The sequence below is a fragment of the Sminthopsis crassicaudata genome, chromosome 1, assembly GCF_048593235.1.
Source record: "Sminthopsis crassicaudata isolate SCR6 chromosome 1, ASM4859323v1, whole genome shotgun sequence".
Taxonomy (NCBI): Eukaryota; Metazoa; Chordata; class Mammalia; order Dasyuromorphia; family Dasyuridae; genus Sminthopsis; species Sminthopsis crassicaudata.
Genome location: NC_133617.1, coordinates 129,541,307 through 129,555,247, shown reverse-complemented (window position 1 = coordinate 129,555,247; position 13,941 = coordinate 129,541,307). Strand labels below are relative to the sequence as shown.

The window sequence follows — 13,941 nt, the reverse complement described above, 5'->3', positions numbered from 1 at the left end:
ATGGTTCATGATATTTATCTCCTTGATGCATTTGTATTATGTTTGTCTTTCACAGGTTCTGTTTCCCGTCATGGCTATCACACAGTTCCGGTTATTTAAAGTTTGTACTTGCCTAGCCACAGTGCTGTCATTCATTAAGAGGTTAATATGCAGGTAAATAAAAGTTTTTATGTCTTGTTTCAGTTCTTTTGTTCTTTATTGTTGTCTGGTCAGCTTATGATACCTTATTTATATTCTCTTGATATATAGTTCTTTAAAATAAGTGATATTTTTACATTGATACTGGTTTCCTAGAATTTTATTTCCTTTCTCTTTGGTAAACCTACCAAAACAAAAATATATCTTCTGTTGGGGAAAAAACTCAAATGGCATCATGACTATACAATGGAATACATTGAACTATTTTTTTCTCTATCTTTCTGTTATTTCTTTCCATAGGAAAAACATGTTTATAGATGTGTTTTAAATAATACATTTGATTTTAGAGATTAGGATAACAACTTTTTGTGTGGCAATTAATTTCTTATCCTGAATTTCTTGACAACCCAAGGGATAGAAATAGCTAGATGGTGCAGTAGATAGAGCACTAGCCCTGAAGTTAAAGAGAATTCAAAGGATAGTATTCTAAGTCTGGTGGTCAGATAAAGTGAGTAACCAAACTTAAAGGAAAAGAAATTTATTAACACTCCAAGAAAAGAAAGACTTTTTGTTCTGGTAATAATTTTAGCTTCTTAAGGAATAGATTGAGTTTTTATAACATTTTAGCCTTCTTGAAATATAACTCCAATCAGCAGCATTCTATAGCATTTAATACAAAAAGAATGGGTAAAGAAAAGGGGAAATGTTTGGAATGATTCATTATCAAATGAGAAAACACTTCCTCTTCAAGGGAAGAAAAAAACAGGAGGTAACCAAATATTCTTACAACTCTTAAAGAAAATGTTTCATTTCAGACAGTTTTGTTGAGTTAGCCATTAAAAGAAAGCTACAGATTCTCTTTAAGAATAGAAATAGTTTTACTTTTTAATAGTGATTAAATTATCAGCTTTACCTTGTGTTCTTCTATTGTTTTATATGTGTGTATATGTATATATGTATGTATGTTTATTTCCCCTGCACAGCCTTTTATAATACTACTAAAATCAATTGTGTATAGTCAATTTTTGAGAATGATATATGTGTAACTTTAAGTATAGCTATCATGGAATGATAGAATCTGAGCTCATCCCATCTGTAATGACCTTGAAGAGGTCAGCTAGCCTACCTTTAAAGAGAGCCAAGCAATAGTATGTTAAATTGAATCAGATTTTTTTCCTTAAAGTTGTTTTTTTTTAAATATATGTATCAAGATTAAGTATAGAAGCATTGTTATTAATCTCTCTTTATTGTATTTGTTAGTATAAAATATCTCTTTTGTTTTATAGAATAGGTGGGTTCTAGATTACTTGTCTACAAGCAGATAAACACCCACCATTTTTTTGAAGCAGTTCATTCCAGTTTTGCACAGTTCTAATTGTTAAAAAAAATTTCTTTACATCAATCTATATCTACCTCCCTATAACTTCATTCCATTGCTCCTGGTACTGTTATAAAATAGAAAAAGTCTAATTTCTTTTCTGTCAACCTTTTAGATTCTTGAAGATAGCTATCATGCTGGCCCAAAGTCTTTTTTCTTGAATTCCATCAACTCCTCACCTTTCCAGACCTCTCATCTTCTTGTTCTTCCTCTTCTGGATACTCTTTATTTTGTTGTTACTCTTTCTAAGATGTAGCATCTAGAACCAATTGTATTAATCCCACACATGCTGTTAAAGTGCCTTTGTTCTGGAAATTGAAGTTCTGTTAATACAATCTAATACTAAGTTAGCTTGTCATCTTTTTTACTCTAATTGAGCTTGCAGTCCACTGAAATTCCTAAATTGTTCTAAGAAGAAATTATTAGTTCATAGTTCTGATATCTTATAAGTAGATTTATAGGATTTCCCTACTAGAATTTAACATATTAAAGTTTAACAAATTAACTATATTAAAGTAGTTCTTTTTTTAATATTATCTTAGGGCTTCTTTAAGTGAAGCAGCAAATTAGATAGAAAGTTGACCTTGGAGGCTGAATATTTTAGGTACAAAGCCCCTCTGACACATATTGACTTCATTATAGTGAAAAAATTACTTAACTTCTCAGTGCCCCTAAGACTATATGTAAATGAAGGTGATAAATAACAGTCTGTATTAGTGGAGGGGGCTTCCTTTGGAAACTCCTAATACTGATGAAATCACTAATGCTGTTTATATGGAAAACTTTGAAGTTGAAGTAGGTACATCATTATTAGTTTTCTTTTTTGTTATATTGAATTAAGAATACCTTTTTGTGTATAAGGAATTTACATTATTTGTTGATGAGCAAATTTCAGTGAAGTGAATGTTTCCCTTACCCCCATTTTATTTATATTCCTAAGGTTAAAAACAAAACAAAACAAAACCCTAATTTGGGTTTGTGGAAAGTTATTTAGTTAAGAAGGATAATCACTGATCAGTATCGTGTAGTATCAGTGCTTTGATTGCAAAGCCTATTTTGTAGCATTTTCAAAGCTCAAAAACATTTCATAGGCTTTGGAATTTTCCCTTTACTAATGTCTCTTCTTATTCCTAAGATGTAAGAATTCTTCTTAGCTTGGAGAGTTTCCTGGCTTCTTCAGGAGGATATATAATTTCTTAAAAGTCAGAGAAACTTTCTTTTTTATTCTTATATGCCTTGTACTTAGCATACAAGGACTTTGGTTTTTATTGAATTTATATATTAACTGTAGAAATTTAGCTATTATTTTTCTTTAATTTCCATAATATATAGTGACGTATGACAGTCGTGTCATACTCAAATAGAAATGGATGCCTACAGGCTGTAACTGATTTAGTAAACCTCAAATTAGCATTACCTGTATTTTATTTTATTTTTGTTAAATGTTTCCCAATTACATTTTAATCTGATTCAAGCTATACTTAGGATTTGATACCTCTGCTGTATAAGACAGTTAGTTACAGTGACATGCTTTCTAGTTTATGCCCATAGTTTAAGTTTTAATATTTTATTTGCATAAAATTAATTAATTTGACAGCTTTTCAGTTGCTCAGGTTTGAAATGCTGCATATTGCTTACTACAAAGGTATATATGTAGTTTTAATCAATTTATTTAAAAAAAATAAATTCATTCTGCAGACATTTAATATTATGCAGTATATTGTAATAATAACTGAGATACAAAGATCATTTAGACATAGTTCTGCTTATAATTGAGAAAAACGAGACACCATGAGATGACATTGGTGTAGAACTTATTTCTGAATTTTTAAGGGAAGTTGGACTTTTTATTTTAAATATATTCATAGAATAATCATTATAGGAGAGTCAATATAGAGAAAAAAACATTTTAAGTGTCTTGAAAAAAAGATTCACAAGTGTATTGAGAATAAATATTTTATAAAGCTTATTAAAAAAGAAAATAATGTATAAAAATTATTGCTTTTCAATTAACTTCAAAAAATTCTTGCTTTTTTTGTTTGCTTATCTTAGTTGCTTAGTCATTAGTCAATAAATATTTATTAATAATACAAATAAAGGCAGTTTATACAGTCTAATAGGGGAAGACAGTTCACAAAAGGAAGCTGTAAATGAAATGGGTGATTACTAAAGCTCTTTAACATAATTATGTTTGTAGAATTGAAACCAAGCTGAACAGCTAGTAGAAAATAAAGATTTGGGAATTCTGAGCTTTCTATAAAGGGGAAGCTTTGGAAGGACTTTTTGTTTTCTGGTGGGGAGGAAAAGGAGTTGTTCCACCTTCAATTAGAGGAGAGAAGCAACTGAGGATAATGAAAAAGTGTGGAGTATCAGAGTTGAAGCTATCTCTATGATGATGACATTTCTAGTGATAATTTTCCTGAGAGGGAAGCATGATATTCTTGGAGAAGAAATCAAGTAAAGCAGCTGGTGGAACATGAGAACTTCTTTAGTGTTTGCTTTTGGTACTACTAAAGTCTTCATTTAGTGTATCCTTATTGAACATTTATATTCAAAATATTGTACTAGACATTATGGGACATATAAAGAATGTTATAAGTTGCTCCTGCTTTTCACAGATCATTGTCTTGATACTAGAAAGAATGTGAAAGCATAAAGACATGAAGTTGCTGTAGCTTAAATGTACATCAGAAGTTTTAAAAAAATTAAGCAGTAAATAATTTTCACATGAAAGTAGTTTGGATAACTCTTCTATAACTATCCTTCCATTTGGTCAGAAAATGCTTTTGGTCAGATTCTCTTATACATAAAATAAATTATTACATGAATAGCAATCAGGAAAAAAAGCAAAAGTTTGATTCTATAATTCAAGGAACTGAATTCTTTTTTTCATTGATCTTCTAAAAAGGTCCATAATTTGAAGAAAGTCAACTGCTTTTTTCTTTAGTCTCAGGAAGGAAGTAACAATTTCATTTTTTCTTCATAACTATTAAAATCCAAAACAATGCTAGGTATTATATTATTATACCATCATTCTCTATTCCCAGGATTTAAAAAAAAAATCTGCAAAATCTTCACCCAAGAAAATGACAATAATGAGACATCATACCAAAATGTGTGGGATGCAGCCAAAGCAGTAATAAGGGGATATTTTATATCTCTAGAGGCCTACTTGCATAAAATTGAGAAAGAGAAGGTCAATGAATTGGGCTTGCAACTAAAAATGCTAGAAAAGGAACAAATTAAAACCTCCCCCCAATCAAACGCTAAATTTGAAATTCTAAAAATAAAAGGAGAGATTAATAAAATTGAAAGTAAAAAACTATTGAATTAATTAATAAAACTAAGAGTTGGTTGTATGAAAAAAACCAACAAAATGGATAAACCCTTAGTAAATCTGATTAAAAAAAGGAAAGAGGAAAATCAAATTGTTAGTCTTAAAAATGAAAAGGGAGAACTCGCCACTAATGAAGAGGAAATTAGAGCAATAATTAGGAATTACTTTGCCCAGCTTTATGCCAATAAATTTGATAACTTAAATGAAATGGAAGAATACCTTCAAAAATATAGATAGCTTGCCCAGATTAACAGAGGAAGAAGTAAGTTGGTCAAATAGTCCCATCTTAGAAAAAGAAATAGAACAAGCTATTAATCAACTCCCTAAGAAAAAATCTCCAGGACTAGATGGATTTACATATGAATTCTACCAAATATTTAAAGAACAATTAACTCCAATGCTATATAAACTATTTGAAAAAATAGGGAATGAAGGAGTCCTACCAAATTCCTTCTATGACACAGACATGGTACTGATACGTAAACCAGGTAGATTGAAAACAGAGAAAGAAAATTATAGACCAATCTCCCTAATGAATAATAAATAAAATATTAGCAAAAAGATTACAGAAAATCATCCCCAGGGTAATACACTGTGACCATGTAAGATTTATACCAGGAATATAAGGCTGGTTCAAAATTAGGAAAACTATTATCATAATTTACTATGTCAATAACCAAATTAATAAAAAACATATGATCATCTTGATAGATGCAGAAAAAGTATTTGATAAAATGCAACATCTATTCCTAATAAAATCACCTGAGAATATAGGAATAAATGAATTTTTCCTTAAAATAGTCAGGAGCATATATTTAAAACCGTCAGTAAGCATCATATGTAATGGAGATAAACTGGAACCTTTTCCCAGTAAGATCAGGAGTGAAACAAGGTTGACTACTTATCACCATTATTATTTAATATTGTATTAGAAACGCTAGCCTTGGCAATAAGAGTCGAGAAAGAGATTCAAGGAATTAGAGTAGGTAATGAGGAAACCAAATTATCACTCTTTGCAGATGATATGATGGCATACTTAGAGAACCCCAGAGATTCTACTAAAAAGCTTTTTGGAAATAATTCACAACTTTAGCAAAGTTGCAGTATACAAAATAAATCCACATAAATCTTCAGCATTTCTATACATCACCAACAAAATCCAACAGCAAGAGATACAAAGAGAAATTCCATTCAAAATAACTGTCAATAGCATAAAATATTTAAAAATATATCTACCAAAGGAAAGTCAGGAATTATATGAGCAAAATTCAAAACGCTTTCCACACAAATAAAGTCAGATTTAAATAATTGGAAAAGTATTAAGTGCTCTTGGAGAGACCGAGCGAATATAATCAAGGTGACAATACTCCCTAAACTAATCTATTTTTTTAGTGCTATACCAGTCAGACTCCCAAGAAGCTATTTTAATGACCTAGGAAAAAATAACAACAAAATTCATATGGAAAAATAAAAAGTTGAGAATTTCAAGGGAATTAATAAAAAAAAAAAAAAAAATCAAATAAAGGTAGCCTAGCTGTACCTGATCTAAAACTATATTATAAAGCAGTGGTCACCAAAACCATTTGGTACTAAGAAATAGATTAATTGATCAGTGGAATAGGTTAGGTTCACAGGACAAAATAGTCAATAACTATAGCAATGTAGTGTTTGACAAATCCAAGGTCCCAAGTTTTGGGATAGGAATTCATTATTTGACAAAAATTGCTGGGAAAACTGGAAATTAGTATGGCAGAAATTAGTCATGGACCCACACCATACACCAAGATAAGATCAAAATGGGTCCATTGATTTAGGCATAAAGAATAAGATCATAAATAGATTAGAGGAACATAGGATAGTTTACCTCTCTAAGACTTGTGGAGGAGGAAGGAATTTCTGTCCAAAGAAGAAACTAGAGATCATTATTCATCACAAAATAGAAAATTTTGATTATATCAAATTAAAAGGCCTTTGTACAAACAAAAATAATGCAAACACGATTAGAAGGGAAGCAACAAACTGGGAAAACATTTTTACATTTAAAGGTTCTGATGAAGGCCTCATTTCCAAAATATATAGAGAATTGACTCTATAAGAAATCAAGCCATTCTCCAATTGATAAATGGTCAAAGGATATGAACAGACAATTTTCAGATGATGAAATTGAAACTATTTCCACTCATATGAAAGTGTTCCAAATCACTATTGATCAGAGAAATGGAAATTAAGACAATTCTGAGATACCACTACACACCTGTCAGATTGGCTAAGATGACAGGAAAAAATAACAATGAATTTTAGAGGGGATACAAGAAACCTGGGACACTAATGCATTGTTGGTGGGCTTGTGAATGAATCCAACCATTCTGGAGAGCAATCTGGAATTATGCCCCTAAAATGATAAACTGTGCATACCCTTTGATCCAGCAGTGTTAATTCTGGGCTTATATCCCAAAGAGATACTAAAGAAGGGAAAGGAACCTGTAGGTGCGAAAATGTTTGCGGCAGCCCTTTTTGTGGTGGCTAGAAACTGGAAGATGAATGGATTTCCATCAGTTGGAGAATGGTTGGGTAAATTGGTATATGAATGTTATAGAATATTATTGTTTTGTAAGAAATGACCAGCAGGATAAATATAGAGATGCTTGGAAAGACTTACATGAACTGATGCTGAGTGAAATGAGCAGAACTAGGAGATCATTATGCACTTCAACAACAGTACTGTATGAGGACATATTCTTGTGAAAATTGATACTTTCATCAAAGAGAAGATCTAATTCAGTTCCAATTGATTAATGATGGACAGAATCAGCTACAGTCAGAGAAGGAACACTGGGAAATGATTGTGAACAGTTTACATTTTTGTTTTTCTTCTCAGGTTCTGAATCCAATTCTTCCTGTGCAACAAGAGAACTGTTTGGTTATACACACATATATTGTATCTAGGATATACTATAACATATTTAACATGTATAAGGGAGGGAAAGGAAAAGTTGGAACAGAAGTGAGTGCAAAGGATAATGTTGTAAAAAATTACCCATGCATATGTAATGTCAATAAAAAGTTATAATAATAAAAACTTTACTTTAAAATCTCCAAAATATTTTCTTTATATCTTTTCTTGATTTGTTGTTATGTTAAACAGTAGCTATATTAAAAAGTAAGTTTGTCATTCTACTCTATCATTGATTGAATATTGTTGTTTAATAGTTTTGGAAAGGAATTATTCATATTTTTATTTCAGGTCTGGCAGAGGACGGAAATTAAGTGGAGATCAAATAACTTTACCAACCACCGTGGATTATTCACCAGTTCCTAAGCAGGTGATTTCTGCAAAGGGTTCAATTGATTTAACTTATTCTTTTTTAAATAATTATTGTTGCATATAAATTTATTTCCTTTTGTGATTAACATGATATTATGCAATTACATTTAGTCAGAAGTTGAAGACTGGAGCTCCTGGGATGAAGATGCCCCCACAAGTATAAAGATTGAAGGAGGGAATGGCAATGGTACAGCACAACAAAATACAATGGAACAGTTGGAGCCTGACTATTTCAAAGATATGGCACCGACTATAAGGAAAACACAGAAAGTATGTCTGAGAACTCAGTGGAATTATTTGGAATTGATTAATTATATTTTAAGGAGTTTGTAACTGGAAACATTTTCTTATTCTAATAGAATTAACTAAGATAGAAATCATTGAAAATCCTTTTTTAATTACTCACTTGATAAATTTTTTTGGTCATGGTAATAATTGTTTTTTCTTCTGTTAAAATCCTGTCCCAATATCAGTTTTTTTTTTTTTTTTTTTTGGTAAAACGAAGGACTTAGACTAGATGATTTTTAAGATTCCTTGGAATTCTGAATCCTATGATCCTATAAAGCAATTGTAGATTCCTACTACTTAATGGGAGATTTTTGTAATTGCTACCAAACACTTTTTATAACCTTAAATGACTCTTCATGTCCACATTGTGAATCAAAAATTACAGTATTTTAAATAGTTTACGTGCTTTATAAGCTAGTTTATTTATAATCTAGCAAGTAAAAAAAGACCTGATAATCTTCAATGTTATCTTTCAGATTATTATTAAGAAGAGAGAACCATTAAATTTTGGCATCCCAGATGGTACTACAGCTTTCTCTAGCAGATTAGCAGCTACACAAGATATTCCATTCATTCACCAATCTGTAAGTATACTGGAAAAAAATTTTTATGGGAGAAAAAAAAAGTAGGAGAAATTTCATGCCTGTGATATACTGATTTGACATTTCTATTCTACCTCTCCTTTTACAAGAATACACTTTCATAAAATATTGAGGTCATAGTTCATGCATACACATTAAAAGTAGGAGGATACTGAGTGTTATACTCAGAACTGATCTTTAAATTAGTAATGATTAATCAAAAGATTTTTCACTTTAAAAAGTGAAGGTGTAAGTAAATTAAGTTTTCATTTTTTTCAAAAACATTTTGGTGTATAAATGTAGAATTTGGACTTTTTTCATGTTTTTAATTTTAGAATCCTCGTGTATTACCAGACATTAGAATGTCTAAGTAATCCTTTCCTTCAAGGCATTGTACTGTGTAATAAACATTTGAGCAGTTTTATGCTATTTTATATATATCAGTTTTGTTCTATTACTACCCCAGATTAGAGAACTATTTGATAAAGTATGAGAATATTCCATGTTATTCAGATTGCTTATTTAGGCTTTCAGGTGTTTCTAATTGGTCACGCCCACCCCATGCTTTCTATTCAAACACTGATTATTTTACTTAGGTATATGGAAGGCAGAGTCTTTTAAAGTTCAGAGCAAACAAAGAAGAGATGGTATGTGGTTACATTGTTGATTAAATATATTTTTCTCATTGGGAATCTTAGTAAGAGATAAGATAGAATGAAGCAGCCTAGGAAATAGGCAAGTAGAAGCTAAAGACTTCCAAAGTATGCCTTTGTCATGATCTAGAAAATTACCTTTCTTACCAATTAAATATTATTTTAGGTCAAGAAGTTATTTGTTCATTTGTGTTTTTTGTTCAGTCACTTTCAGCTACATCTGACTCTTTGTGATCAGCCTTTTGGGTTTTTCTTGGCAAAAATATTGGAGTGGTTTGTGATATTTCCTTCTCCAGGTCATTTTATAAATGAGAAAACTGAGGCAAACAGGCTTAAGGAACACAGCTAACAAGTATTTGAGGCCAGATTTGAACTCCAGATGAGTCTTTCTGATTCCCAGCCCCATGCTCTGTGCACTATGGCGCCACCTAGCTGCTGCCAAGAGGAAGTCTAGCAGGAACCCACTGGCACTGAGACCAAGCATGCCAGTCTCCCAAGCCCAGGTTCTGGGAAAGACTACTATCAGAGAAGAGCTGTCTGCCAGAGCCTGGAACAGCAGAAGTCGCCTGGCAGCCACCAGCCTCACAGCATTCTCTGGCTTGGTCTTTCATTGCCAGCAGTGCCCAGAGCACTACTCCTTTGCTCATCCAAACCTTAATGTGATTGATGATACTCATGATCAGATCCTATCCACTTCTGCGCTCAGAGAATAGGACCTTGATGTGTTATTGATGAGAAAGGGTACATTCTCAAGGGCAGAACTAAGTGAGAGGGGCTTTGAACAGTCACTTTGGCTTTCTGAAGAGCGCAGGGAAGGAGATGAAAAGTGGGATTGGAAAGGGAGATAAGAGTATGAGAACGGTCCTCACAGTTTTTTAATATGCCACTAACAATGACTTCGGATAGCTAGAGGCTACTATGATGAGTTTGTAAGATTTTAAAAGCTCTGCTTCACCAAATTTAATCATATTCTCACCTAAGGCTAAGTTAGTCAAGTCCTCCTGGTATTCTTTTGCCCTCTCCTTGAAGAATGAAGGCACTGAAACATAATGTACTCTACATCTTACTATCTATCTTTTATACAGTATCCTATAAAAGTCCTTTTTATGACTCCCTTACTCAAAAACTAAAGTGTCTATTGTAGTTGGAATTCCTCTTTCATTTTTCATGTTGTTCTCTCTTACCTAGTTAATAGGGTTGTTATGAAGAAAGGGCTTTTTATTGGTACTTAAATGCAAGTTGTAAGTACTGCCCTTTTTTCCCCTCAGGTAAAAGGAAATAAAGGGAAATCATTTACTAATAATTATTAGATTTTCAGAGTCTGTCTTATAATTGATCTAGTTTTAAGTCTAAAGTAATATTGTAGTGTTTGACCTTCTATAAAGAGTAAAGACAAGGAAGTTGAAGCAGTTGATAATAGCAAATTACATATTTGCATGTAGTATGACTCTAACTTAAAAAAAGCTATTGATCACTGTTCCATATAATAAATTGCTAATATATGTTACCTTGAGGCATTCATATATTCCAATTGTTTTAGAATCCCAATTATCATCACTGCTTTTGGTAGGTTTGTTTTTTTTTTTTTTTTTCCCCTTTCTGTTGCCTTATAATTACTTGATTTTCTTCTTTTTAGCCTGAATTAGGTGACTTAGATACCTGGCAGGAGAATACAAATGCATGGGAAGAAGAAGAAGATGCAGCCTGGCAGGCAGAGGAAGTCCTGAGGTAAAGAACATTACTACCTCTTGCATAGAAAGTACATAATAGGGGCAGCTGGGTGATACAGTGAACACCAGTCCTGAATACTAATAACTACCTTCTAACATTAATTATCCCTCTAAACTTTGTTCACAAAATAAACTAGGACCAAGGAGGTCCTTCTCCCTCCCAGTTTATTAACCTGTTAATGACTACTCTTGCCCTGTGTCCTGTTATCCCTCCATTTTAGCATGAGAAGCTTGTGATGTGAATTGCCTTGCTAAAATTCAGGCATATGATGTCTAAAGTATTTTATCTCTCTTATCTCTTTAGAAACTTTGTCACAAAGGAGATAGTCTCACATAATTTATTATTAATGATGCCTTTCCAGCTCTTATTAATCACTACATCCTTTATTATTACTTAAAAATCATCTACTTTTGCAAGAATTGAAACCTGTCTTGCTGGCCAATAATTTCTAGACACTTCTGTTTTCCAAAATGTCATTCTCTCCTCTTTTAAAAAAATATTGAATGCTTTACCTTTCTTTTGCTATAGGGACTAAGTGTGACCTCTACAATCCTTTCTGACTGAGAGTTCTCTCATAGCCAGACAGTGATTTTCCCATACTTTCCCTTTAATTAAAGGTTCATTGGGTTGAACCTGAGTTATAATATTTAGTCAGAAAAAAGATGCTTTAGAAATTTTAGAGCCCAATGGGGTGAATAGTTATTTTGGTCTTTATTATTATTTATTGAAACAGATAAGTAAGACAAAATGGAAAGAGATTGGGAAAGGAGGAAAGTTAATAAGTTTTATAGATAAATGTTCTGATCTGGCAAGATAGCACTGCCATTAGACATTTTGACAAACTCTCTAGAAATATTAAAACCCTTTTATTATGGAAGCATAAAGATTTTGCAATTATAGGAAGAAATGACTAGTTTTACTTTGTTTTTAATAATTTTTTAATTCTAAATTTAAACTTTATTTTGAACCTTAGTCAAAATTTCTGGAAAAACTAAAAGATTATCTTATCTTTTCTTTGTTCATTAGGAGAGTTATTCCACATTACCAAAGGGTTAAAATTAAATTTAGCTTAATAGTTTCTCTAGATGACTTCTGAGCTTCCTCATAGCTCTAAGAATTCTATGAGTAAATCACCAATATACTGTAAATCCTATACTGAGGACTTTTTAAATGCTATTTCTTATTAAAATATAACTCTACTTCATTTCATTTATCTAGATCCTTTCATTTAATGCTTTCAAAAACCTTGAAAGGTTGATGTTGTATCATAATGCTCATTTTACAGATGAGGAAGCTGAGATTCAGAAAGCTAAGATACTTGCTATGATTACAACTAGTGTTAAAGGCAGGGTTTGAACCTGACGGCCAATTCCAGACTTTTATCTCGTGCAGACAGGCCTACATGTCTTATTTTTTTTTTACCCTTTGTGATCCCTAGGTCCTCATTAAAAATTATTAATGAAAAGTAACTTCTACAAATGTTTTCAAATAGAAACTTTTAAGTTTCAGTAGATATGCCTTTCCCTTTCCTTGAAATTGATTTGCCTTATCCTTTCCTTGAAATTTAGCTAATAACAAATGCATTTAAAATTTTTATTGTGTTAGCTAATAAGTTGATAATAGATAATAAATTGATTAGAAAATTAACAAAGATTTCAAAATTTTAGCACTAGGTTTAACTAACACTGGACTAGTAAACCTAACTTATGGTCCTTATCTCTAGGTCTCAGTTTCTTCATCTATAAAAAATTGATGGGATTGGACTAGATAAATTCTCTAAAGTTTACAGCTCCAAAATTCTAATTTATCATTTTTGCTGCATTTGATTTATTAGAAAAAAACTATTGAATTATAATTTTATTCTGAAATGTTTTCTTCATAGTGAACTTATTATAAAGCACTGGGATTACATAGAGTTGTAACATCTGAAAGTACCTAGTAATGAGAAGTTATCATTACCAAAAACTAGTAGTTTAAATCTTTACAAATCTTGTTCTGCTGTTTTAAGAACAGAAAATTAAAACTAATTTGTTTAGCCAGAAGAGGGAGCCATGTAACAGCTGAAACTACTGTTGTATATAGCGTTTAAATCCTTAGGAGTAGAAATTTATAGTCTTTTAAAATCTACTATTTTTAAAAGATCATATATGTTAATAACAGTAAGAATTTTTAATAGTCATTAATATGGAAGATCACATTTTAATTCAAAGAAAATAATTTACATACATGATGTGCAAATTTTATAGTGGAGATATCATTTAAGAGGATAACATTTAATTTTTACTTCATATTGTTTAGTTTAAACCTGTGATATTATCCCAAAAGGTACATTCGAGTTAAATCATCCTAAAGGTGGAAACATAAGGAGTTTTGCAATTTCAGTTGAGAATAACTCTAGTGAAACTTTTACCTATAGATATGGATATATTTGAAGTTTAGAAGTGTACTCAAATTGGATAGAGATAATTCAAATCCTTTCCTTCCTACCTAGTTTCCCAGTATAGTTTTAG

General features: G+C 31.4%; 1 protein-coding gene across 2 annotated transcripts in view; it reads left to right on the top strand.

Moving 5' to 3' along the window:
• EBAG9 (estrogen receptor binding site associated antigen 9) overlaps window positions 1-13,941 on the top strand; it is a 43,391-nt gene that overhangs the window by 25,784 nt on the left and 3,666 nt on the right. For both annotated transcript variants that reach the window (XM_074266951.1, XM_074266958.1), the window contains 5 exons: window positions 56-153; window positions 8,098-8,176; window positions 8,290-8,448; window positions 8,943-9,050; window positions 11,337-11,428. In XM_074266951.1, coding sequence (XP_074123052.1) covers window positions 71-153; window positions 8,098-8,176; window positions 8,290-8,448; window positions 8,943-9,050; window positions 11,337-11,428 — 521 coding nt within the window. In that variant the 5' untranslated portion in view covers window positions 56-70. The remainder of the gene's footprint in view (window positions 1-55; window positions 154-8,097; window positions 8,177-8,289; window positions 8,449-8,942; window positions 9,051-11,336; window positions 11,429-13,941) is intronic.